This window comes from Pan troglodytes, chromosome 12 (assembly GCF_028858775.2).
Source record: "Pan troglodytes isolate AG18354 chromosome 12, NHGRI_mPanTro3-v2.0_pri, whole genome shotgun sequence".
Taxonomy (NCBI): Eukaryota; Metazoa; Chordata; class Mammalia; order Primates; family Hominidae; genus Pan; species Pan troglodytes.
Window position 1 is genome coordinate 67,980,019 of NC_072410.2, and position 27,340 is coordinate 68,007,358.

The following is a 27,340-nucleotide window of genomic DNA, read 5'->3' on the forward strand; positions in this document are numbered from 1 at the left end:
CTATGCTGAAGTCAGCAAACTATGGCCCATGGGCCAAACCTAACCTCTTACCTGTTTTTTTTTTTTTTTCTTATACAGTCTGATCTGTATAAAATAGACTTTACATTTTGAAATCATTAAGAAAATCAAAATATTGTATGGCATGTCAAAGTTATATGAAATTCAAATTTATGTCCTTAAATAGTTTTACTGGAACACAGCCATGCCCAGGCATTCACATACCGTCAATGCTGCCTTTGTATTACGCAACAGCAGAGTTGAGCAACAGAGACAGTTACGGCCTACAAAGCCTAAAATATTTACTATCTCTGTCCCTTTACAGAACAAATTTGCCAACCCCTATCTCAGAGTTCAGGTTTCACAAGTGCTCTGGTAACTTTTTCATAAATAAAAGATAAAGCCTGAATGTATAACTACAAAACAGTCACATTTATTACTGTTTGCTGTAGTTTTCAAAGCTTGTGCACCAGACATGCATAAAAAATGCAAAAGTGAGCCCAGACTGGTTGTAAAATGTTTCTTGTTTGTCATTTCTCCCTTTGCAGTTTCCCTGCTGGGCATGCACACGCAGCAGAGGAAGAACAACAACTAGTCACCGTGCTAGATTTAAAAGCATTTAATGACATAGCATATATTTAACAGATAGGGCAAAAGTTGAGAGGTACAGGTCGTACGACTGAGCACCAGGCCTGAGCGACCACCTCCCTGTTCAGGCCCAGCCTCTGGAGTTCATTCCTATCAATGTCATTTTGATTGTGCAGTAAGATGAAAATTTGTCATTACAATAGTTACAGTGACAGAGAAATGCACACTATGTATCAAATAGCAAGGAAATGAAGCAAATTATAACACAGTGTGGCAACGCACGAGCAAGTAACCATTAGAGTAACATTACTTTGTCCAGTAAATGCTTCAGTTCCACCACTTGTACACTTACCAATGATTTAAAGGGTTTATTATACATCTAGTTTTATTATACTTTGTACTAGAATTATCTCAAACATACAATATAATGTATTTCAGCAAAAAAAAAAAAAAAAAAAATTGAAATTACAGATTATTTAAAACAGCATCAGTTTTCTATTCCTTCTTGTATACTGACATTCTTAACCGTCATAGCAGTTGATGCAGAAAAGCCGCATGTCGTGTGTTAGTAAGTGATGCCAGATACAAATGGTTTGGTCTGTAGAGTTAATGTGGAGCTGCACTGTGGCTGCAGCAAGATCATAATATGCGATCTGTTTAATAAAGGTTAGCCCCATCTCGGGCACTTCTAAGAGTCAAGAGTCAGGGTAACCACCAGAAGTAAATGGAGAGAGAATGGTGTCAGGATATTGGTACATTTTGTCTCTGGTGAGCACAGGAAATATTGATTAAGCACCGCTGCCTTGCATACCAACAGCACTAGAGGCGGGTTATTTCCAACACAGCCTCACAAAATTGAGGAACAGTTTAAATACTGAGATCTAATCTATATAATTTCATTAAAAAAAAAAATCTGGCCTTCCCTCTGCACCTCAAACTTTTGTAACTTGGAGATAAAGTGTTTAGGTGTGTTTCCCCCACCCCCCCCCCCGAAATGCTCTATAAATTAAAAAAAAAAAAATCAACCACATTGAGGAACATTAGGCACAGAGAGTAATGTGTTGGTTCTGAGCTTGCATGCTGGAATTTCACTGAAAAGGTAAGAGAAGGGCAGGAGGTGAAGGAAAGGAGTTCATTTCTTTTTGCCAAAAAGGCTGAACCGCTTCTCTTTGTCTTTCTCTTTGTCCTTTTCCCGCTTGCCGGGACTGGACTCGCTGGTGATGGTGACGACGCTGGTGGGGAGGGTCTGTGCTCGGCTGGATGCTGGCGTGCTCTGGGTGCTGGCAGACACCTCGTGTTTATCAGAGGAGATGGCGGCAGAGATAGCCTGGATCCATGTGTTCATTTCCTCCTGGACAGAGGAAGGGACACAGGTGAGACTCAACTAAGAGTAGGCATGAGGGGTTCTGGCTCCAAGGCTTGGGAATGGCGCATCTGGCCAACTGAGGGGTAAGCAGAGTCACTTCTGGGCACTGTCCCCAAATGCACCTCTGCCTTATCAGTACAGGAGAGGGAACCTGGTTCAGCTTCTCATGAGAATTCAGTTCTACTCATCACCCTAGTATGTGGCCCTACAAACTTGTAAGAGCTGGAAGACCAGTCTCAATCTGTGAGGTGGTCAGATCCGACCCTAGAAGGTGCTTTTTCACATTTAAAGCATTACAGGTGTTGTTTTTCCATCAATGGACTGTCTCTTCCCTTGAGGTGAGGTACACACCCATTAAACAGCTGGCTGCTGGCGAAGGGTGCAGCGGTGGTCCCATCATGATCCACAACCAGTCCTGGGACCACCTCACTATGCCTCATCCCTGGGAGGGGACGGGCAAAGATTCCCTCCATCGACTTTAATGGATCCTGCCTCGGCAAAGGGACAGTGAGATCGTATTCACTGCCTTCTAGAGACAGAACCAAACACCTTCTAGTGCTGGTGACTGGAGCCCAGTGATAGAAACCATCACTGATCATCATTTACATGAAGAACTTTCTGAATAAAGCCCATCATCACACAAACACTTGCAAACTCCTAAGTACTGGAGAGAAATAACATTTAGAAACTTACATCGTCTTTGGCTTGGAAGAGGTACTCATTGCCATCATTTAGTCTGTAATTTCAAGGAAGAAAGTTAGTCACCACTTAATTACAGAGAAATAAAAATCCCCCAACTCCCATATTCCACGCAGGACAGAAGCAAACCACAGGAGTCACAACAGAAGCGTCAACCTACATATGTCACCACCAAGCCTGGGGACCCGCCCAGGCCCAGCAACAGACCGCTGGAGATCAAGAAGCCATATAATCGCGCCAATGATACACACAGGGAGCCTGTGCTTCAATCCAATGGAAGGATTTTAAAAAGCCCCAAACATAACATTTGGGTTTATTGTGGCAAAAATCACTTGTGGATGCCTGATCACTTACTGGTCTAAACTGAGTTCAGGAGAAAGCTTTTGAACACAATGAGCCCTTTTGAAATTCTGCTACTGAGCTTGTATCCCCTACATTCACATGTTCCAGAGTTTCAGAATAGGCAAACAGAAAATGTCCTTCAACTTTTCTTCTACTGTATGTCTCAGAATTAAGAAGCCCTATTAGTGTGACACTGGGAGGTCCCCAGGCTTGGAGGGGTCACACACAGGTTCACTCTGTGGCTGCGGAGAGGACGAGGGTACTGTTGTGTAACACAGGGTAGGGGCCGTTCGCTAATATCCTAGCTCTCTGAAGCTGCATGAAGGGAGTACAAAGGGGAAAGCAGCCAAGGAGCCAGGCTGCCGGTGCATTGTCCTACAAAATGTAAAGTGTTCCAGGACCCAAAGAGCCTGCCTGCACTGCGCAGCAGCAGAGCTTAATAAATCAAACCATCTGACACTCTCTCCTCTGGAGCCCTTGGCCTAGTCCAACTGGCATGAAACATACAAATAAATGGAAGACCAAAGCTTTTCAGATCCCAAAGCAACAGCACAAATCAGTAAACAAGCATTCTAACCACTTTTTAAAAGATAAAATAATTTTTCTGCCTACTTCCAAGTGTGAGGAGAAATTCTGAGCTTAGCTCCACTCTGTAGGGAGATACATGTATCCTACAGGGTAGAGACATTTGGAACTAGATGGTTCTGAGACAGCTGGAGCATCTGCTGGGAGAGTCAGGGGAGGACAGGGTCCCAGGCCCCACCCAAACATTTCCTGTTTGTCTCCATCCAGCTCCAGGATGACTCACTTGACCCATCTCCAGATAACTCATGAGCAAAGAATAGCATCTCCTGGGTCGGGATAAGCTGAAAAGATGGGGAAACTATTTTTCAAAGCCTCCCTTAAACTGTGAAATGTGACTAGCTCTCTTTAAGTCTTAGGGAACAGTAAGTGCCTGGTTATAAAAGCAAAAGCTCCTTATCCTTCAATGCTCAGATGTACTGTTAACCACAGGGAAGCTGGTGGCTGGCCACAGTTGCCAAAGAATTCAGCCTAACCGAGACACGTGCCAAACTGGTTTTTCACTTTATTGGGGATTTAAAATGGCAGAAGAGAGAACCAACTCATCACAGCAGCTGTATAAGAAAACCAACCCCCAGAGTGGAAGTAAATGCAAACCAACTCTGGCAGCCATGAAGCACGGCGACTCTCACCTTAGCTTGAATACGTGTTTCTTCTTTTTGTAATCAAGGGCCACTTCGCAGACAGCTTCTTTCAAACTCACAGGGACCTCGCTGTGGTAGGGAATTCCAGAAGCAGCAGTCTTTGCATCTTTGTAGAAACCCATTTCTTGGTTATTTATGACACAATAAACATTGTGCCAGGACCTGTGCAGTTTAAAAAAAAGGGCAGGGGGAGATAAAGCCTCTACCACATTCCCCTTAAAGAACTAAACATTTCATTAACATGAAAATGATCCTCACACAACACAGTGTGACCCCACCCAACCCTCAACCTTCCTTATTACAAGCCCTTCCTAAATTCTGCTAACACTAAACAACAGAAAAAATTCCTCCATGGAGAGTTCAGGGACAGGGCACAGGGCAAGTGTTTGAGGACCATGTCTTCTCTTTTACTTTGGAGAAAAGCAAGTTACCCTCTTGTACTCTGAGCTCACTTTGATTGGTGTTTAGTACTCTTTGCTGTAGCGCCCTCTTATGGTCATGGGCTAAAGGCCATGCTCCTGCCTGAAAACATGCCTGTCCTCCAGCAGCAGCTCCTCCAGCTGCGGATTCATTACTTATGTGACTTGGCAACTTGACAGAAAGACAGACCCAGAGCCATCAGCACTTACAGTACCTTTGGGTGAATTAGAATAAAGTGGCTTTTCCCCTATGGTATGGCAAACTGTCCTAATATACTAATTTTAACAGAACACCGGCCTGTATTACACCAGCATGTATTAATATATAAATCCCTATGTTGTCCTCAACGTGAATGGCAGTTCTTAGATGTTCTGATCCCCTCACACAGCAACAAACTGCACAGTAAGATATGGTGGTCCCACGTGGTTGGGTTTACTAGTTAAGCACATAGGCTTTGCAGTTTCATATTCCAGCTTGGCCATTTACTAGGTTTCCACAGAAAGAAAGCTTTGTTAACCGCTCAGAGCCTCTGTTCCCCATCTGTTAAATAAAAAAATTGGGGCTGTTGAGAGACAATGAATATATATAAAGGCTGATATGGAGATCAGGGCAGGGGAAATGGTTAATGGCTTTTTACAAAAAACCCACAAGGAGTCCTAAATGAAATCAATCACTTAAAGTAAAGAAGACTCTTCGGTCTCAATCTAGCAAATTCCTTCTCTAGATGAACTACTAAAGCCCCTTCTAGCTACTCCCATCCAAACTCAACTCTTCTTCTCTCAGTGAATAACCAGCATTCTACTCCTGCTTTCCAGCGTCAGCCCAAGAAGAATGCAATGTCCAGGAAGCTACCAAAGGAATAAAACTACATGAGCACATACTTCTCTTCCAATTCAAGAGTGGCCCGCCTTATCCCTTCACAGGCTGACTTCCCATCTTACTGTGGCAGCCTCTGCTGCTGTTACCTGCTTGAGGCTTTCTTATTGTGGGCCTCCCACTCGTGTTTCCGATTGAGGAAGCCTTCCATCTGGGCCGAAGGTGTCTCCTGGGTTCTGGCTGGTAAGGTGGCGGCACTCTGGGCTGGGAGGGCAGTCTTGGCTTTACGATCAGAGGTCGGGGAGGGGATGGGGCTGGACTCTTTAGAGCTCGTCCTTTGTTCTGTAGCGCCGTTGACCATTTCGCTTGTGTCCACCGTTTCTGCCATCTAGGGACAGCGGAGAGGCCATTCAGCTAACTCCGTGAGCCATGGGGGTGACCACATACGCTCTACCTGACTCGCACATGTGGCTGTGTATAAATGCCTGGCACAGATCGAGGCAGTACAGTAAAACCATTGCACACCCACAAAGCCAGCTGGACATCAAGGACATTAGAAGGTGGGAATGGATTAATACCCGCCCATTTACAGGGAAATGAGAAAAGCGAAATGCCAGTATGAGTTTTACTGCACTCTATTCCTCTGATCAATAAATATAACTCAGATCATCTCCTCTTATGGTTACTTTAAAACAAAAAGACAACAGTAACAATCACACATATTAAATATGAAAGAGAGTGGACGTTATACAGCAGCCACCTTACAACCAAGGATGCCACCAGAAGGGCTGGAAGTTTAAGCGAAAGGGCATTCACAAACAGACCGATAGACAACTCTATCAGAGCTACATGGCATTCCCCCAGAGTAAGACAAGGAAAGACCTTGGTTCCTGAAAATGCTCTCTGGCTGTCCTCCCCCTCCCCTCAACACATTGTCATAAACACATGCAGAAATTAGGACGACAATCATGCATTTCACATCTACCATCCCAGTTAGACTTTGGAACTTAAGAGCTGGAAGGAAATGAGGCAAGTCAACAAACATCAATTTGACCACATCTGCCGAAGTTGTATCGTGAGTGGGTTGTAGTTTGTGTTAAAGGAGCTGGAAAAGCCAATCACAGTCACTCAACACCACACAGCTATTTACCCCCAAACAAAGACAGAACCAGGGCCTTCCCCATCACGGGTTGGTTGATCACGGTGCCTTGCTGCACTGAGACGAGAAAGCCCAGAGACAGCCAGGCTTCCAGCGGCTCTGACCCTTCAGGCTGGAGACGTCTTCGGGAGCGTTCCTTCCCAAGCTCATTTAAATTGTAACCCTCATGGCTTTTCGGCTTTGGAAATGTAGTAGGGTCTTGATTCATTATCATTTTCAGCCTGTGTACCATCAACTGTGTACCATTAACTGTAGCAGCCCCTGGCTGATACACCCAGGGTGTGCGATTAGCGAGTTACTAAAGCTGGGTGTGGCTGACACTTTAGTGGATTACAGACAACCTGCACCCCTCGTACACAGACAAACATGGAGAAGTCAATGGCACGCTCATTAGATACGTCGCCCACCACTGCTGCCCAAGACCAAAGTGACACCAAATTAGCAGTAACAACCTTGACAAGATAAACGGTAGACTGGCCACCACCATGTGAACACCTGGATCTGTAAACTCTTGGGAACTGTATCTCTCACTTATTAGGTCTTATCTTAATGGCTGGGCCCAATGCTTGATTTTGAACAAAACTAATTTTGGGGGGAAAAAGGGCTAAAAAAAGCTCTGGAAGGAGGGAGAATCACAAGTTTAAGTTATGTCTATGCAAACTATCATAATTAGCATCAGGGCTGAGGGAAGACTAGAAACTATGCAGTTTAATGGTGGTTTTGATTGGAACCCTTTACCCTCATGGCAATGTGGAAAATGGATTATTAGGAAAAAAGACTTGTGGGGGTGTGTGTGCGCACAAGTGCTGCATGGTGATCACCAAGGCCTTGCAAGTGACAGACTGCAGACACGTGCTTATGAGCAACAGACTACTTAAACCATTCTCTCTCTTTTCACTTTTAAAGGAGAGTTGCAGGAGGGGAAATAGCCAAAAAACAAAACCCTGAGTCAAAATAATGTGAGTGGACTTTAAAGGTGACAAATCTTCTCTAGTGTGAGATTTCGGAGACTTCTGGTGAGGAGGAAGTATGAGTTTGGTCTGGAAGGCCTGAGCCAGGTGTGAGTCCAGAGAGACATGGGGTTAGTATGTAGAGAAACCAGGATAAAAAAAAATTTAGTGCTGCAGGTTTGACTTGAAAGCTGCTAGTGACAGCAATGACCTGGGTAGAGAGATGTTTCCTTGAAAACGGCTAAAATTTATCATACTTGGTCAGACTGCAAGGTAGATGAAGGCCAGGGAAGCCTCTTCTGAGGATAATTCTGCAGCAAAAATTTTTTCTTTAGAGTTAGAAGGAAAGAGAAAACCCCAAACCAGTATGCAGAGATCATTAATGTTTATGCAAATGAATCACTAACCAAGAAAACAAGGAAAATAAAAGGAACAAAATGAATTTTAATGGACATGTGCTTTAAGCATGCCAACAGACAACACACCACTAGAGACACACATCAAAAGCAATCACAGTGCTATGATCAAATCATGGGTACATGTGAACACATCCCTCGCAACCCCACCCCCCACGTTGCTTCTCTTTAGCGATTAGTCCAGAGTGCTTTAGTGGCTGGGCACACCCGAGATACTTAAATCAGGAGGTGAACATAAATGCAACGTGACAACTAGTAGCACAGAAAACACCTGATTGGTTTTCAAAGTGCACGAAGCAATGCTATTTTCAAGTTCATTGAGTCTCTGCGTCATCACTCAAAACAATAAAAATACTTTTTCTTCTAATACAAGCCAATTGTAATTAAAATTTTGTTATGACAAGCTACATTTAAAAAGCTAGATAAAAATAGGCATGATAGCAAATGCTAAAAACATCATAGCACTCCTTTCTTGTGTGCTTATGTGGTTCCTTTTTTGGAGGGTCTTCTAGATACAAAAAGTGTCAAATTGGGTGTCAGTCCTGATGATACAAAATTTAAACACACACATATATATATATGAAAACATCACATATATACATATAGATCAATGAAACACAAAATGTAACTTGGAGCCAGAAACACACATTAGAGCTCCCTAATGACCAAAGACAAAGCAGAAGTTTTTTTTTCTAAAATGAATTTTGATGTGTTTTAAGGCAGAGACCCAATAATGATGCATACTACCCCCAGAACATAAGAAGCTTGGCATCTATCTATATACCCATCTACAGTCAGAAGTAGATAGATATGTACATAGAGATAAGGAAAAACAAATAAGATGCTATATGACGTTATCCTGACAAAAGAAAAAAAAGACATGCATCATGAAATAAAAAGACAAATCAGACTTAACTCATGGAGAACACATATCAAAACAGGTTTCTGATTCCACTAACACATCTAAATATGGCAAAAGAGCAAGTGAATGTCTCACAAGGTTTTGATGTATAATATGGATTTGATTTTGTTTTTATCGGTACAAGGAAACCATCTCTGTCACCAGCTTTTATTTCTAAGGAAAAGGATTTTTGTGAAAACATTTTCAATTCCCGCTGGTGGCCTGATAGATACCATCCTAAAAGCTTCCTTTATCAGAGAATTCCACAAAAAGTCTTGAGAAAATGAACAATGAATCAGAAGATTAATCCAAGATGTACAGTGGAGTCTGTCTACAGAGACACTGACATGACTTCTGAAGCCAGGGGGCATACGAGCGCTCCCAGGCACGGTCCACCAAGTGCAACGTTCAAGTAATCAGGATGAACCACAATGGCTTCTGTTCCATTTGTTTGAAAAATTAAAACAGTTTGACACCCTGAAGTCATCGGCTGAATGGAGAGGCATGGAAGTCTGTGAGGCAAGCTTCTAAAACATGCTGAGAACGGCTGTCACCTGCCGCGTCCCACGTGCCAGCAGCACTGACAGGGAGCGAGACAGAGGTGGCAGCAGCAGTCAGCGGGCACTTTACTCCTGAGGCTGGCTGCAACATCTGTGCAAGGAAGCCTACAGTTTTCAATTCAGGACTTGGCAGAAAAAAAGAGAGGAACTAGTTTGTAAAAAGTAATAAATGACCCAAGGGTCTCAAAATGTATGAGATTGTGTGCCTAAAATTAAAATAGCTTCCAGAATATATCTGACTCCCTTTTTTGTCATCTTCAATAAATGAATGCATCTTTCATGGAATGTTACACAGCTGACTTTAGGTTTTAATCTTATTACAGAATGTCTCCCTCCTCATACACCAGTCTTCCTAGTTAATAGTAAACTACTATAGGTTAATAACATCTGTAAAGGGGGCTACATATAGCACAGTACTGTGCCCTGTTAGAATAACTGAATGTGTCATACCTGTTAGATTCTAGTTTTCTTCTTCATTATGCTGTAATCTCATTTAATTTCATTTCAATTACTCATGTAAGGGTTTCGCTGTAAAATCTTAATAAAGTAAAAAGCTCACAATAAATAAACAAAAAATAAGTATGCTGCTTTAAGGCAAGTGGGCATCCATCAGTTAAGAGACTCAAACATGAATTAAATGCAAACAAATATGAAACCAAGGAAGGCTATGAATTAAGTAAAAATTTTAACATTTTGGGTGAAGTGGAAGCCAAAAAGTCAAAACCCAGAGGATTTGGAAAGGGTGATTCTTGACAAATGGTAGTGAACTTCACAGTCCAGACCATGGCTGGTCACTGGCTGTCCGTCTGCTATTAAAGTTTTTGTAGTTTTGGTAGGTTTGAGAGCGGTAACTAACCCGTGGAGATCCCTGTTCAGCTGGCAAACCGTTTTGGGAAACTTGTTCTCCTTTTGAAGTATCCCTGTTAGGGAAGAGGGGAAAAGGAGGAAGGGAAAGGAAGAAGAGGAGAAAGAGGAAACAGTAAGAAAGGGTGGGAGAACATCATCACTCAATTTTATTACGTGCAACCCTTTCACATAATTTAATTCTTTTTAAATCTGAAACTTCCAAGTGTTTTAAATAGACTCTAGACAGAAAAATACGACTACAGCAATGCCCTATGCCCCGCCCCACCAAATAAAGGCAGCATTAGAGGTTGCCATGGAACTCTTACCATAGCAAAATAATTAGCCCTTTGGAAGTAGAGAATAATTGCTGCCCTCTGTGTGAAGTTACTTAGAACTCTCAAAAAACGCATCACCACAAAATCACTGGCCTAAAATCTGGGCAGTTCACTCCACGCATTTAATCATATGGAAGTTCTGAGCATCCTGTGTGTGTGCACACAGGATGAGAAAGGGCACTGTCTACATTCTACTTCTGCCACCTACATACCTATGTGACTGTGGACAAATCAGTGCCCTCCAAGGTTATTTAGGGATAACTGTACAGCCTTTAAACAGTCTATGGAAGCAATCAGTAGGCAGGGCATGTGGTTAGGCCTAGCAATGCAAGGCTTCAGAAAGATGCCCCATAAACCTCATTGGCCACCGAGGCTAAGGGCCCAGCCTCTGGAGCTGCTGGGACTCACCACTGCTGCTGGGACTCGGCTTCCTCTGAAACCTTCGTGCTCGGCTCGGGAGAAGGCGGCCGCCTCTTCCTCTCCTCTTCCTCTTGCTGTCTGCGCACTTCCAGTAACTCCAACTAAGAGAAAATAGAGTGATGTTTGGTAGAGTCCCAAACTCTGCCTCTTTTCAGAAAAAGGTTCTAGGAACCCAGGAAGTCCTCCTGTCTAGTTTGCTAAACTGGACCACACTGGACAAGAAGCTCTAACATCCTGAGCCAAATGGAATTAGGTTCACAGGAACTGCAGCTACAACCTAAAACTACAGGAAATAGTCTATTCCATGGGCTGGCAAAATTCCTGTGAGTTGTTTGTAGGACCCCTGGGAGCTTGGGTTTAATTTCTAAAGTAACTATGCAACTCTCAACTCTGCTGAGGAGAAAAGTACCTGAGCCTGAGGGTTCATGCTGGACTCCCCAGGAGAGCTCAGACAAACACCAGGGACAGAGCTGCAATAATTCTCAAGGAAGCCGCGTGTGCTGTGGTGGGGATCTGTGTTCAGCCAAAACCCAAACAACACATTAAAAAGCCACAGAATAGTCTAACTGAAACAAAGCCATTTCATGAGTCATATGGATGTACCAGAAGTACTCTGTTTTAACACAAATGTATGCAGGTACATTTTAAACGCCCAGAACTGGAAATCAGAAACACCATTTTTGTACACTGCAAAAGATCAGCTTTCTACCAGGAATGCAAAAGTCTTGGGAGAGGAAACACCAGTGCACAAATCCTATTCTAAGGCCTTTATGTTGACAGAAGAGGGGATCAGGAATGGGGACTTAACAACAGGCTAGGATTAAGCTTCCATTTGATGGGAATTCTAATTCTGAAATTCTGAACAAAATTTTGAGGCCATGCCCCCTTGAGAACAAAGCTTTTATGAGATAGGGGAGAATGAAAGATTCGAAGAAAAAAGCAAACACCACCAATCAACCCCCAGGCAGGAAGCTACTATAAGGGATCATAAATCCAGGTGCCCAGGATGTGACTGAGGAGGTAACAGTCCTGACCCTCTCCCTAGGTCCTGCTCCACAGGAGCCACCCATTTTAAGAAGATCTTCACTACTTGAAAAAAAAAACCCAAAAAACAAAAACAAGCAATCGTGTGAATTCCCTGGTCTAAGAGGCAAGCAGGAAGAAAAGGCTGCCCAAGGCACCAACAGGCAAAGGGCCCAGCGGCCACTTACTGTAGTCAGCCTTTCCAGGGCAGAGAACCTCTCATCCCAGGTTGCTGCAGACTTTTCAAATGCCTCGTGGCGCTTGATGAGCTTCTCCACCTCGTCCACGCTCTGGCCTATCTCTCGGCTGGATAGGTATGGCTCCTGTCCAAGCAGCCAGGCCTCGGCCACACTGGCGTCTCTTGAGAACTGATGGACCTCCAGAACTGCACAGGGTACCATGAGTTAGTACACGTTGACCAGGAGGTGCCGGGCAGTCATATGGCCTCACCTCTTGGCACTGCTGCCCTCTGGTGATGGCTACCTGCATAACCAGTCTATCGTCTACTCTAAATTAGCCCTGTCCAATGTAAATGTAATGTGAGCCACACATGCAACTTTGACTTTTCCAGTAGCCACATTAAAAAGAGTAAAAATAAATAGGTGAAATTAACTTTAATAGTGTATTTCACATAATATGTATAAAATTATTACAACATGTAATCAATATGAAAAAAACTATTGAGATCTGTTACAATCTTTTTTCTTCTAAATCTAAATCTGATGTGCATTTTACGGCACACATTCACTGCACATCTCAATTTGAGACATTTCAAGTTCTCAAGAGCCACATGTGGGAAAGCAGCTATCATACTGCCCAGAGCAGGTCTACAGTGAACGCTCTGTTCACTCGGCCCCACTTCATGAGCTAAGCCTTCAGACACCTGCAGGAATTCACAATCTACACGTAGCCAGATGGGCAGGCATTCTTAACTCGCCCTCTTTTGGGCAGTAGTTGTGTTTTATTTTGGGGGGTTTAGAGGGAGGGAAGGATATGGGAACACTAAGATGGTGGGGACCAAGGCTTTCGCTCTGTTTCATTCTGTTCTTCCACCTGTGAGGAAATGGAACACTAGTTCCACCATAGTTATGAGAAGGTAGGTTAGAACCAGGCTTTCTGCTATAGTTAACATTGATTTTCACTTCATTTCATGCAGCAAAGCCTGGGATCACTGAGGTAAAAAATGGACTGTGGGCAGCGTTGGTGTCCCAAGGAGCTGGCTAGCTATCTGCTTTCCGCACCTCAGTAGCCCCCAACACGACTACATGAAGAAGATGCCACCTCTGCACTAGGGACTTACTGGCTTTTCAAGGCAGGGACTGTGCATGTCATCACTGTGTCCCTGGTGTACAAGCTGGTGCCCGGTTCAGTGTGTAATGTGGGTTTTGCTAAGCTGAATGAAACTGCCCCACAATTCTCAAAACATACAGACCAAATCCTCCTGCAAAGAATGGTCAAAAAGTGGGATTTATGAGGGCTCTGGGCCCAAAAGAGTGTGCCGTCAAACCTCTCAGAAAAGGCCCTTGCATTTGGTTTCTAGTAAACCCCCATAACTTGCATAGATGGAGTTAGAACATTAGGACAGAGCCCAGAACTCCAACACAGAATGGCAAAGCATGGTAAGCAATGCTAGAATTGCGCTGTTAGTGCTCATACCAATTATGAAATGCTATTCCTAATACTGTACATTATAAACCCTGTATTAGCTCACATATTCCCTTATAAAATGAGAATTAAAAATAGATTCTAATTCACAGGGTCACTTTGGGGAATAAACACAGAAATACATTAAAAAACCACTTAGAACAATGCCTCATTCACAGCAAAATTTTAATAGATGTTAGTTTTTATTATGTTATCGACATTCCACTAAGAGCACCAAATATGACTTAATGAGATCAACTTTCCAACTTGATTCTGTAGTAAGAATTCTTGAAGACAAATGGGGGAGAGGGCTTCTATCTGTATTCTCCCAGGGAGGTGCCCTCTGTCATCCCTAAAGAACATCCAAATCCCACCTATGACACTGAGATCAATCAAGAGGTGAAAAATGACTATGCCATAGGAAGCTTCTTAAAAGTAGTATTTACCATGAAATGGTGAAACGGGGCACTAAAAAGGCATCTACAACTCAAACAATCTTTAAATGATAACATTAATGAATTAAAGCAAGAAAATAAACGTGCATGTTTTCCACTGATACCCAAAAGAGCAGAAAGATAAACTACATCCTTACTCAGTCTTAACCATTCCCATCGGTCTTCCCACTTGTCGATCATTTCTTTCCTCTTTTCCGTCAACTGCAGTAATTTTTCCTTGATCTGTATGAAAAAGAGGATCCCCGGGACATCTTAATGGAATGCACCACATCCTCTTGATGGGGTCATTTTATACTAGAAAAATACATTTTCTGCAAAGACCACCATTAAGCTGGGAGATATCTAAGGACTGCTCAGTCTGTCTGAGGACTGGGAGAGGAAAGAAAAGCATAGCACTGCTCCTTCCAGAAGGGGCTGGAGGAAGGCGCGGAAGCCCTGCCAAAGCTGTTTTGTCGTGAGGTGGCTCCCTGCGGCAAACACGTTCAGGAGAGGGACAGCAAGACGGACAAAGCCCTGACCTCTTGGAGAGGATGCCCATTCCCATGCAGGGGGCCACACACGCAACTAATAATTTACCTCTTTATTACCACCATCCTAACCAGAATCACCAACCATGCACTCAACAGCAAACTGATCTAGGGCACAGTCAATGGACATTGGCGTCACCTAGAAAGAGTACTGACTGGGGAGGATGCGGAGTCCATTTTGTAGCCCTCAAAAATTGTCTTCTGTGCCAGAGATTTACCAGCCTGGGCCTAGAGTCTTGCATAATTGCATTATTCTAGACGCACAGGAAAGGAGTTTTAAAACATATGTGTGTGTGTATAAGAATGTAAACACAGTATCTCTGACACACACATACATATAAAACAAAGTCATTTTACATCTTGACACCAGCTGCAGCTCCAAAGCAAAGTAGCAACCTACCTCCTCAGATGCATAGTGTTTTCTCGCCAACAGGGATTTCCCAAGTTCAATGCAGGTTGTGAAACTGTCATTACGTGCATCAATTTCAGCTTTGATGCCTTGATGATTATTCATTAAGAGTTCAACAGATGATACATCCCTAAAATTAGACAAACGATGCCTCCGTTAGGAGATCAAGCTTTTCAAAAAATGTGTAGGTTTTAAAACACACAATTAATTTGAAAGAAACTGATGGCCTTGAAAGAAACTGATGGTCTTACAGGTCTGAATCACTCCCTGAGCTTAGGCTGGGCCACTGGAGCCAAAGCACAGTGACAGCACAGTTCAGTACCAGCCAGGTAACCCAACTGTAGAACATGGCTGCTTTTGTTTTTGTGTGTGTGCCTGAATAATTCAAAATGGTTGCTAGGTGGGTGCCAGAAAAAGCAATGGTTTTCTGTTCAAACTTTTACTTTGAAATGCAAGTCAGAAAGACTCTCTTCTAGAAAGTAGAGAAGCAGCAAGAGGTGCCGCAATCGCACCTTGATGAGTTAGCTGTCAAAGATTCAGGATGTGCATATCAAAGAGCAGCTAACACGGTCTCCTTATTCAGACACAAAAAGATACACAGGATGGGAACTAGCCTAGACAGCAGTGACCAGCATGGATCAAAACCTACTGATCCTGATCCAGGAAATACAACTGCTTCAAAAATATATATATCATAAAAAATCCCTTTTATTGCGGCATAGTTTCTCAATTACAGTGGGGGCTGGAGCTGGCAGAGGGGTGAACTGGAGGTTAAATATGTACCTGTGTGTTCCTCTATTAACTTCTCTTCACTAATTTGCATGAAACAAAGCCAAAGATACAGGACAAATATTAAATAATAACCCAAGGACACCATATTAAAGCAGATGTTGAGGGTGACACCTTTAGTAATGTGCATGGAAAGGGATAGAGTGGTCTTTAATCCAAAAAGCAGGCACAGAAAAATAACTCAGAAAAGTCATCTCATTGCAAAGACGGGGCAGTTAGTCATGTCCAAGGTACGTGGCTACTTGAAGCCCAAGGTCCTACTTCAAGCACATATGTGGGCAAGAGGGCCTGAGTGACTGTGGGTCAAGGGAGCCAGGAGTAGGGAGAATGGGACAGGCTTTGATAACCTCAGGCTCCCACATTCCCTGGTGATGGTGTGCATGAGCCAAGTGCACGAGGCAAGCAGTGGTGCCGCACTCCAAGCACCGCCCCACCCCCGCTCTGGCCTTGAAGCGCTCAGGCAGGAACGCTTTCAAGGCTCCTGCTTCTCTCTGGAAGACTCCTGTGTTTTAACCAAGGGCCAATAAGTCCAATTTCCTTTGGGCTGAAAGTGTTACCTTGGCTTCTCCTGGGCCTCGATCTGCCGGATGACATCCTCCATCCAGAGCATGAGGTCGCGCACCATGCTGAAGAAGCGGAACTTGTCCCCTGTGTCCACCAGCCGCACCCTGCGGCTCTCACAGGCGTCCAGGAGGGACTTCCAGGCTTCCAGGACCTCGTTCTCGCGCTTCTGGATGTCGTCGGCCTTGTCACCCGCATAGGCCGCCTGGAGGCGGGCTGCATCCTCCTGCAGCTGCCTCACCTGTGAAGCCATGTGGGGGATGAGCCAGGTCAGCCCATGGCGGCCTTCCCACCATCACCCCAAGCCCTATTCTGTTCTGCTCATACACTAAAGGGAGCAAAGAATCAAAATATGACCCATGCCCCTTAAGGAGCCCTCAATTTCACTGGGGAGATCCAAGTCACAAAAACCCGTTTTCTATAAATCTGTTCAACTACATTATTAAGTTCTTTATGAATGATAAAACAAATGAAATGCTACAGGAAGATAGGCAGGAGAGTTTAGTCAGGGAAAGTCCCCTGGAGGCAGCCTGGGATATCTGAGTGGGACATATTCAGACACAGTCCAAAAAATAAATACCTAATCTGCTATCTCAGGGTAAAGATAAATGTTTTTATGATGAATGGGAAACTGCCATGAAGAGCACATTTTGAAAATGACTTCTCATTGCTATGTGAATACAATGTATGTATCGCCTGTAAGAGTTCTCACCGTGGGACATTTACACTCAAAAAGTATAAAAACGTGGTACCCTATGTGGTTAAAATAACTAATTAACGTTAAAGAAGGTGAAACTTGAAATAGCCAAATTTCAACAAAAACCTTGCAAAACTAAAAATATACATTGAGAATTGTGATTTGGTAAATGGAGCCAATGGTACACTTCTACTTACATCTACATATTTTGGTTGAGTTATCTTTTTCAGCTATGACAGTCATAAAAAAAAGAAAGAAAGAAAGAAAGAAAAGAAAAAAACCAACAAACCAACACAGAAACTGGCATGAAGAAAACATTCAGAAAGCAGGAAATGCAAATGGGTCTTAAACATGAAAAGATGCTTCATAGAGATACTGTAATGTGTCATCTATTAGTTGGCAAAAATCCAAGTGTGATGATATATTTGTCAGTGAGCTCATTCTCTGTAGACAGGAGTGTAACAGACTACAGCTCCTACAGAAGGTAAATGGGCAGTACCCATGAAAATTATAAATGTGGTACCTTCTGATTTTATGATCCTACTTTGGGGAATTGATCCTACATATACATTCTTGCATATTTAGGATACAAAATATGCATAGATTATTTACTGCAGCAGTGTCTGTAAAAGCAAAAGACTGAAAATAAAGTGACTATCAGTGAAGGACTGGTTAAATTAATGATGGTGCATCCAGCAGGAGACTCCTGTGCAGCCATGAAAAAGAACGAGGAAGCGCTTCTGTGTAGTCACACGAAAAGCACACCAAGATGACAACGAAGTGGAATAAACAGTGCAGACAACGGGCATAATATTTTTCTTCTGTAAAAACAAAAATAAGATTACACTCTTACCTTTTTTTTGGGGAACGGTATATGTCTTTAAAACTGAAGCTAATAATTGCAGCTAATTTTATAGTTAAATTTTCTCCTCTTACATGTCTTATATAAAGTATGTAACATCAGTAGTGCCATACTTGTGTACAATGTCTAATTAAAGGCATACACATATAGGGGAATGGACACACAATCATCACGTACTGATAAAGCTGCGTGATCAAAGAAGTCCGCAGACAACTGTCCTGGATTATGAGAGCTTTTAGATGTCTATGAGAGTAGAATATGGAGAAATGCTAAGTGGGGTAAAAGCGGGGGGGGGGGGGGGGGGGGGACGGACGGACACGGACAGTAGTAGGGCTTGTGGGGAGGTGGATTACTGACCCCTGATTGCACAGAAGCACTTTAGGTGATAACAGGTTAAAAAAAGAAAAAAAGCAGTTTCTGCAAGAGATGCAAAGAAGAACCAACAGGCTTTGGTTTCCAGTGTGATTTGATTTCCATATCCTAAAGGATTTTTGGAAATATTCTTTGATTATGGCTCAGGTTTAACTCAAATTACAATGAGCAAATTCCTAGGAAATTATCTGAAAAGCTAATTTTCCTACACAATGAACCATATTTTTCAAAACACCTGTTTCTGTGTCTCTGGCTGTTTTCAATTTGCTCGCAATAAAATGTAAGGTACAAGAGGACAGCAAAAGTGAAAATTTCCACAAATATGAACTATTGCTTTGCATAACCACTCAAGACCTCCATCAGTGCTATGTGTCATTCCCACAGCTCCCGTGCAGAATGGAGACAGTGGCACTTCAAGTTGGCACAAAAGGAAACAACCAAAGAAGCAGCACCATGTACTCCTGGGAGCCTGCACCATGAGCCTTCCCTTCTGCTCTGTTATTCTGTGAAAAGAAACCCAGATCAGGTCAATACCTGCAGTAGGACACACATCCTTTTCACTGCTATAAACATCATAGCCCAGTGGGTATGGTGAGGTGCAGACTATCAGACTCGAGGGACGAGATTCCCACCCTGGATGTTCCGAGACCCTTCTTTGGCTTCCTCATCTCTAAGTCTAATGAGGCGAAGGGATTTAATGAAAAAATGAGAGAGCAACTCCACTGTCTCTCAAGTGTCTTGCAGTTCTAAAAGTAAATGATTTTAGAGGTGCAGAGGAAAGACCTACGTTGTCAAGGTGTTTTCTAATTCTATCTCTAGGTATCCCATGTTTCCCTAAACTTTTGTTATATAATAATAATTAGAAAACATTTCTAGAGATCTCACTATGTCATATGTTTTGCACCTCAATCCTTAAACTATTAGGGAACCAAAGCTTAGAGAGGTAAATTAAACTTGCCGTCATAGTGACAGGAATTAGGAATTAAGGGGAAGTGAGAGAGAACAACTATCAAGGTGGTCCCTTCATAGAACAAATCCCAAAGTATACCAAAGCTATTTAGAGGCTGAGGCACTAGACTGGGTCAGCCCAAGGCCATATCTGGGTGGCCTGTTTCTGTAAATAAAGATTTATTGGAACACAGCTACGCTCATTCATCTTCTCACTGTCTATGGCTGCTTTATTCTACAATGACAGAGGGCAGAGCTGCAACAGAGAGTATGTATCTCATAAAGTGAAAAACACTATTTGGCTTTTAACAGAAAAAGCTGAGATAACTTAGATACTCAATATACTCTTAACAGCAAGAACCCTTGACATAATCAGGGATAACATCTTTAATAAAACTGGCTTCTTCTCTAGGGCCATGAAACTTAGAAGAAAAAAAAATACAATTTGTTTTTCAACTAAAAGGCATAAGACTAAACAAGAAACTGTGCAGAGATCAGAAAGGAAACTAGAGAGTGATTACACTAGATTCTGTTATATTGTTACTACTTTGTCAAACATCTTTTAAACAAAGTCTTAGTGCCAGTCATTTCATACTGGGGACGAGGCATGATAAAATGTCAGAATCCTGTTTTTTTCTTTTTCCAGACATATAACTTAGAACCTGGTTGATGAAAAATAGTAAAATATTATTTTGGAAATTGTTCTGGATGGATATGCTAACATAATAAAAACACTTGCTGAGGCCTATAACTTGCAAACATCTGTGTATGCGTCTGGTTTATTTATTTTAATCATGGGGGCACTCATCTAATGTTCACAAATGTGGCAAACGTAGACCTTTATGGACTGATAAGTTCTCCCAAATGGAGCACTATTACAAAGTGGGTACATGTATGTGCTTAATTGGGGCAATTCTTTTGAAGAGCCAAGGAACAGGGAGATACTTACAGATGCCCAAAGATGTTCTATGGAGAAAAAGCCTCCCCAGCACCCCTGGGTGGCTGCCATACCCACCTGTGTGCCCAGAGCCTGGATGTCATGCTCAAATGTAGTGTGCATTCTCTGTAAGGTCTCCACTGTGTTCTGATCTCTCCCAAGCTCCTCAGGGAGTTTCTTGTGTTTGTCCTGTATACGCCCAAAGATCTCCTTGGCATCGTGGTAAAACTTGTGCAGTTCATAGGAAGCAGCAAGAATCTGTGTTCTTGTGTCAATGAGCTCCAGGAGGTCGGCCCAGGCTTCATTGAGGCCATCCTTCCATTCAGCGATGGTGGCGGCATCTGAATGTCCAGAGTTGATAAGCTCATCTGCCAGGTGATTGACCGTGTCCACGCGCTCCTGCCCAATGTTCCCGGTGTCTCGGGCAAACTCCCGGAATCGTTCTTGTAACATCTGAAACGGGGATGGGTAAGGAAATCAGTGAGCCCACTGTGAACTCTGTATTTCTTGATCACATGAATACCCTTTGGAAAGAAACTGCCTCTAAGCAAGATGTAGCCAATAATACTCATGACTTCAGAACAATAGATCTTAGCTCGAGAACCTCTTAGCAACTGGGTTTCCTTTCTTGCTCACTGCAGCAGACTGAGGCACTACCTCCACCTCCTTTTACTACCGGAGGAAGGGGTGCACAGAGAGGTTAGCCAACCTAAATGCGAGTCACCTGCTTATAAAAGAAACACCACCTTAAAACTAAACCCCAAGACCTCTGATTGGAGTCCAGGGCATTTTATCTGCTCACAGACAAGGAATGCAAATGGCCTTCCACACCATCGCTTACTGCACAACCAACTCATGCACTGCCTCAAGTACTTGCCGTGACATGCTCATAGTCCTGTCCCAGTTCATGGGACCCTGCGACCACCTCCCTCTCAGCGATCCACTGCTCCAGGTCGTCCACCTCCCGGTTGAGCTGGAATAACCTGTGTCTCTCATCCAGCTTGCCTCTTCTCTCTTCAGCAAGGTCTTTCAGACCAGCGTACAGTTTATCCACTTTGGACTGCCGCATGCTAATGCGCTCACTGAAAAAGAAAAGGAGCAATGGGGAGAAAAAGGATCTTAAATGTCAAGTTTCTGCAGGGGAAAAACAAATGAGGCGGAGATAATGGGAGAGCATATTACATCATATTTCTCAAAGGAAACTCTGGTTAACCCACTTAGCATGAAAAATAAAATTCTGAAATTGGCCACAATTTGAAGTCGTGAAGAGCCAATATGTAAACAAAAGAGCCAATATGTAAACTAAATTCACCTATCCCTACTATTACACTAGGGATGGGTAGTGCCTCACTCTGCTGCAGTGAATAGTGGGGGCAGGCGAATTTAGCGGGGAAAGGGGAAAATTCTCTCTGCACCTCTGGCTCTGCAAATCAGGATTTCCTTTGATGTTACAAGTTAATGCAAAATCTTCCCAGTCAGGAAGGTGACAAAAGAAAAAATAAGTTAATGCAAAATCCAGAGTGGTCTTGCATTCTCTGGTACCATGCTGCCAGAGGGACAAATGACACAGCCAGTGTGGCACGCAAGGCCCTCTACCTTCTCTGGGCAGAGGGCCCATCCTTGTTAGGAGGGCTGGACCAGCTGCTCCACCTCATGATTCCCAGGTGCGCAGTCAGGAGACTGAATCCCCCTCCCTCCAACTTCTCCCCAGAGTGATGGTCTACAAACCAGAATATCAGAGACAAGGACATGTTGGTGCCTATCCCTGGAGACTAGGAAGGCCACTTTCCTGGGAATCCTGATCATGAACATCTTAAGAACCTCCTACACCAACAGAGCCACTGACCTCATCTCCCCTAACCTGCCCTGGTTAAATGCACAAGGCCAATTCCTTTCCAAGTCATAAAAGGCATTTACACAAAAATCCTAAAATGACTGCTTTGGAAGTTAATACAGGGGCCTGATGAGTACCACACACTCACCTCTTCTTTTTCCTCGAAGGTGTTCTAATCACTTGATATCGAAGAGTTAGGAGGTGTTATCACTTTGTTCTTCCTGGGAGCCCCTTCATTTTACAGGTCTATGCATTCTTGTCTAATGCTCCTCTTAAAACTAGTAATTACTTTACTAAACTGGATGACTTTTTCAACCCAAGTGTAAGTGCTATGACTATCTGTATCCACCACGCAAGTCAACCTGTACTTCTGATCATTTTTATTTTTTTGAGACAAGGTCTCACTCTGTCACCCAGGCTGGAGTGCAGCAGTGTGAACATCGTTCACTGTAGCCTCAAACTCCTGGACTCAAACCATCCTCCCAACCTCAGCCTCTTGAATAGCTGAGTAGTACAGACGTGTGCCACCACACCCAGCTGATTTTTTGTATTTTTTGTAGAGATGAGGTTTCGCCACATTGCCGAGATTGGTCTTTGGCCCCCTGGGCTCAAGCAATCCTCCCACCTTGCCTTGGTAAAGTGCTGGGATTACAAGTGTAAGCCACTTTACGTTGACTGCCCAGCCTAGTCAACCTGTACTTTTGACTCACGACACCAATATTCTTTCAGGAGAGCCTTGGCCAACAGGAGATATTTAACCCACAAGAGCAATTTCCTAATATAACAGTTCACCCATCCTAATCATGATAGGATGTTTTAAATGATGGGTCTGTTTTAAAAATGCTTCTCAAAGATTTGCCTTACCAGCAAGTCATTCATGCTGACATTTTCTTTTGGTGGGGGTTAGCAAGAGACCCTAACTGAGAGGAATCGAGAGCCGGGTCTCACGCTCATGAAGCAGCGCTCACCTTTCAGGATGGCTGTCGGCCACCAGGGCCCGGCTGGTCTTGGAGAGCTGATGCACGGTCTCTGCATAGTCCTCCACAGCTTGTTCTAAGATCTGGTGCTTCTTCAACATGGAGACAGCACTCTGCTCATCCTGCAAAGACAGGAGAACATCACAACCATAGCAGTCCGCTCTGGCCCTACACCACCTTAAGAAGTGACAGACCAGCTGCTCAGCAGGGTAGGAGGAAGGATCAGTAGAAAGAAAAACTCCAGAGGTGCAGTACGGACAGTGGAACACAGAAGTGTTCCAAGAGCTTCCATAGGGACTGGACCACAGAAGCCTGTGCAGAAGATAAACACAAGGAGAACGCAGAATGAGCAGAGCCCCTCTCAGAGAAAAGCTTGGGGAGACCAAGTGTGCCTGGTTCGCTGGAATTCCTCAAGGTCCATCAAGTATGTAAATGGCAGCATTCCTGGAACCTTGCAATACTTTCAAATTGTCTCCAAGCCATCCTGTATTTTGTAAAGTTTAGGGAACCTATAAATAGACAGCAGGAAGGACTCTGGCATATTTCAAAGATGAAATGATGAACCTGTTCTTAATGGCACACTAGGATTCAGATAAGAAAATGCTGCACCAAAGGGAAATCAGCAGCTGGATTTCAGACACCTTCATGCACATGGTGTCCCCTTAACACTCAAAGGCTATAAGGGAAGTTTTTATAAAGACAGAGCCGCCAGCAGAAAGTAAGCCCAGGGTTTGAATCTGAGGCTCTCCTGGGACAGGGATGCTTCCTGCCTCCTCTCACCTTGGCCTTCTCCTCTGACATCATGTACAGCTCCTGCTCGCTCATCCAGGCTTCGGCCTCAGCAGCGTCAAAGTAGTACTGCTGGGCCCTGTGCGCCTCCTCCAGCCGCCTGTGGCGTTTCTCTGTCTCCTCAATGAGGAGACCCCACAGCTGCTTCAGGTCGGCAAGCCTCTGTCTGATGGCCTCAGCGCTGAGGCTGCTGCTGTCAGTGACGATGTTTTGGCTCCTCTCAAAGATGTCGTCAATGCGAGGCTGGTGCCCCTGGATTTCTTTCTGGAGGGTCTGGAGGGAGCGGAAAATACACACAAAGGCTTGCTAAATGGCAGCCGTCTGCTGCTTATGTCAAGCTGTTAGGGCCAGAAAGAAATAGCAAGGCTTCAAAGCTCTCTGCCATTCTCAGTCTCATAATTTAGAGCAATTATTTATCAGACAGAACTAGCTTGAGCAGAAAGGCTTACCTGATTTTTCTTTATTAACAGCTGCACAGTCTGGAGGTTGTGGCCATGATCCGTGGAAGTTGCCAAAGGCATCCTCTCTCCAACCCACAACTGGGAAGAATTTTAAATAAGTGGTCAGATCCACTCAGAGGAACAAATATACGACACAAACGAGCAGTGAGGGGCAGTGAGGGACAGCAAGGGTAAGCTTCAGAGAGTGCTCAGCCCCCTTGGGAGGGCTGTCTGGGGAAGCACGCCCTTGTTCTCCGAGACAGGGCTAGGGAGAGTCTTTCCAACTTTACCTCATCCTCAAGGTCAAACTCACTGTGAGTCCTCATTACTTTTAAAAAGTCTGTTTTAGGGCCATTAAAATCCTACAGTATCCCTAGATAATGTGAGAGGACCAATGGAGTTACATTTAGGGTGAAAAGGGAAAGAAACTTTAGACCATCCAGAGCGTGGACATTGGCAGCTCAGCTTGCCAACGTGGCCCAAGGTGAGGTTGACTGAGAAGTGAGAATGTGGGCTTTAGCACAGGCAAGGGGGCTCGTGGAAAAGCCATGTGTGCAGCAGGGGTCGACTCACGATCTCGTCCTCCACATCCCTGTTGAACTGATGGATCTCTTTGGAGGCCAGCAGGTTATGCTTCCTCTCGTTCAAGGGCTCCAGCAACTCCATGAACTTGGTCTGCACGGTGAGGCGCTTGCTGTCCACCTCGTCGGTGCTCTTCCCTTCCTGACTCAGGGCCTGGGCTTGGCTTTGGAGCTCTTCGATCTCCTTCTTCCGCACTTCCATCTGATTCTCCAGCATCTGAGGGCAGAGAAGCAGCCTCAGCGCTCAGCACAGACTATCTTTTGCAGTGACTGGCTCTAAGCAGAACTGCTGGGCCTGGGACTTGGCCACACCGCAAAGCCAGCCATGGGAGCCACTCGAACATTTTGCCACTGACTTGCTTTTCAACATCAATGGAACTGTTTTCAAGTAAATCTGAGGTAAATTCATTTGCCCTTAAAGCCCTCTACGGTGATATAATATAAACAGTTATTTTTATTATCTATAAAGTGCCTTGAACAACTCAGGTAACTGTCACAAATCAAGATGTTAAACAACAAAGTATGAGAATATTTCTTTCGTGTAAAATGCAGAATTGAATGAAATGAACATTTATTTAACTGTTAAACAGTGATAATACCCATTAACTAAGAAAATTATCAATCCCATACACAGACAGCCAACACTCAATACTCCTAATACTGTGTCTTTCTAGTCTGGACAAGTGTCTTTCTATTCTGGAAATGTTCTACGATGCTGTTAGAGCAAGTACTTTTCTGGGTTAAAAATGCCTTCCCATGGAAGGTGGACTCCTGATAATGCAGTGGGTGAGAAAAGACTCTAAGGACTACGGCTGTAAAACAGAAATACACCCAAGTCCATGATGGCTTGTCCACTTGCCTGTTGCTTTTTCAGCAGGATATTGACACTGGTCAGGTCTTTGCCATAGTCATCAGACTGAATCTGACTCTCTAGGCCGTGCAGCCATTTGTCTAGATCTGCACAGCTCTGGGTGAAAAGTTCGGCCTTGTTTGCATCAAAGAGCCGCTGGGCCTTTGTCTGGGTAGTGGATTCAAGGACTTCCCACATTTTATGTAAACCAGTGAGTTTCTCCTTCACCACAGCTTCCGTCTCAGGCTTTTCTGAAATGAGCTGCATTCCTTCCTGGAAAACAAAACCAACATGGTTGTAAATAAACAAGTTTGCTACAGAAAAAATGTCACTGTGAAAAACAAACCTAGGACATTTGATCTGTGATTTAACCATTCACTCAATACACACAGTCTTTCCACATGAAGTTACTGCTCAATAAAATCAACAACGACCTAGGTTGTGTACATTACATGGGTTTCATGGGAATTAAGCAATAAATGTTACATGCTGAAATAGTTTCAACTGGGGCAACGGAATACTGAATGCTAATAACGTGACTTCATCTCCTCCATTCCATGACCAAAGATGATATACAACACATAATTATTATTATTATTATTGTTATTATATTGAGACAGGGTCTCGTTCTATCACCCAGGCTGAAGTACAGTGGCGCGATCTCAGCTCACTGCAACCTCTGCCTCCTGGGCTCGTGCCTCAGCCTCCCCAATAGCTGCGATTACAGGCACATACCACCAGGCCTGGCTATTTTTGTATGCTTCATAGAGATGGGGTTTCACCATGTTGGCCAAGCTGGTCTGAAACTCCTGGCCTCCAGTGATCCATCTGCCTTGGCCTCCCAAAATGCTGGGATTACAGGCATGAGCCACCGTGCCCTGCCAACACATTATTTTAACCGTGAAGAATCTGAAACACTATAAAAAGTCTAAAAGGAGAGAAGTGGGGGGAACTCCATATTCATCTTCAGTTATGCTGCCCAGAATCTCTCTGTGCAAGAATAACACATCACAGTAATTATTATAGCGCCTGGTATACAGTAGTCTCATAGGAAAAAGCAATTTTAAAAAATATGTATATATTTAAAATTATGTGCAATCTGTCACAGTACAACACAAATAATATGATCAAGACAGTGGAATCCCTGCATGAGAGCTCACAGTCCATCAGCAACAGCAGATGAGAGGCACAACAGAAACTAAATGCCTAGTATTCGTTCTAAGATAAATCAAGCATTTTCTACTAACTGGTTGGGTTTCTGCTTTTTTCCCTTTTGATGGGTTGAAGTCAGGAACCCGTACATGCAAAGGGAGCTATTACTGGCTGTGTAACTTACGTAAATGTACAGATAAGATCAGATATGCTGGAAAATGTGCTAAATAAAAAGGAGTTTATTACTACCCTGTTTGTTTTCTCACCATGGCCACATCAAATGTTTTAACTCACCTTCTCGATTTTGTCAAGCCATTCTTTGTTGGATGCAAGTTCTGCCATAAATGCTTGATGCTTCAACCATTTACTGTGCAGATTTCTGGCTTCATCGTAAGACATGTCCTGGGCTGTGAGCATCTTCTCATTGATCCAGAGAGACAGCTACAGAAAGA

At 43.7% G+C, this 27,340-nt stretch overlaps 1 protein-coding gene across 8 annotated transcripts in view; it reads right to left on the minus strand.

Moving 5' to 3' along the window:
* Nucleotides 1–601: 601 nt before the first annotated feature.
* Nucleotides 602–27,340, minus strand: part of SPTBN1 (spectrin beta, non-erythrocytic 1) — a 207,130-nt gene continuing 180,391 nt past the window's right edge. For 6 of the 8 annotated variants that reach the window (XM_001154155.5, XM_054677845.1, XM_054677846.1 and 3 more), the window contains 18 exons: nucleotides 27,183–27,329; nucleotides 25,746–26,009; nucleotides 24,879–25,103; nucleotides 24,315–24,404; nucleotides 23,857–24,138; nucleotides 23,068–23,198; nucleotides 21,143–21,347; nucleotides 20,344–20,718; nucleotides 16,446–16,690; nucleotides 15,091–15,229; nucleotides 14,301–14,385; nucleotides 12,253–12,449; nucleotides 11,030–11,142; nucleotides 10,297–10,360; nucleotides 5,604–5,842; nucleotides 4,207–4,380; nucleotides 2,645–2,687; nucleotides 602–1,936 (listed from right to left, as the gene is read on the minus strand). In XM_001154155.5, coding sequence (XP_001154155.2) covers nucleotides 1,718–1,936; nucleotides 2,645–2,687; nucleotides 4,207–4,380; nucleotides 5,604–5,842; nucleotides 10,297–10,360; nucleotides 11,030–11,142; nucleotides 12,253–12,449; nucleotides 14,301–14,385; nucleotides 15,091–15,229; nucleotides 16,446–16,690; nucleotides 20,344–20,718; nucleotides 21,143–21,347; nucleotides 23,068–23,198; nucleotides 23,857–24,138; nucleotides 24,315–24,404; nucleotides 24,879–25,103; nucleotides 25,746–26,009; nucleotides 27,183–27,329 — 3,237 coding nt within the window. In that variant the 3' untranslated portion in view covers nucleotides 602–1,717. Of the gene's footprint in view, nucleotides 1,937–2,644; nucleotides 2,688–4,206; nucleotides 4,381–5,603; nucleotides 5,843–8,727; nucleotides 8,839–10,106; nucleotides 10,361–11,029; nucleotides 11,143–12,252; nucleotides 12,450–14,300; nucleotides 14,386–15,090; nucleotides 15,230–16,445; nucleotides 16,691–20,343; nucleotides 20,719–21,142; nucleotides 21,348–23,067; nucleotides 23,199–23,856; nucleotides 24,139–24,314; nucleotides 24,405–24,878; nucleotides 25,104–25,745; nucleotides 26,010–27,182; nucleotides 27,330–27,340 lie in introns of those variants that run through there. The other 2 variants (XM_016948537.4, XM_016948536.4) reach the window with 2 other exon arrangements.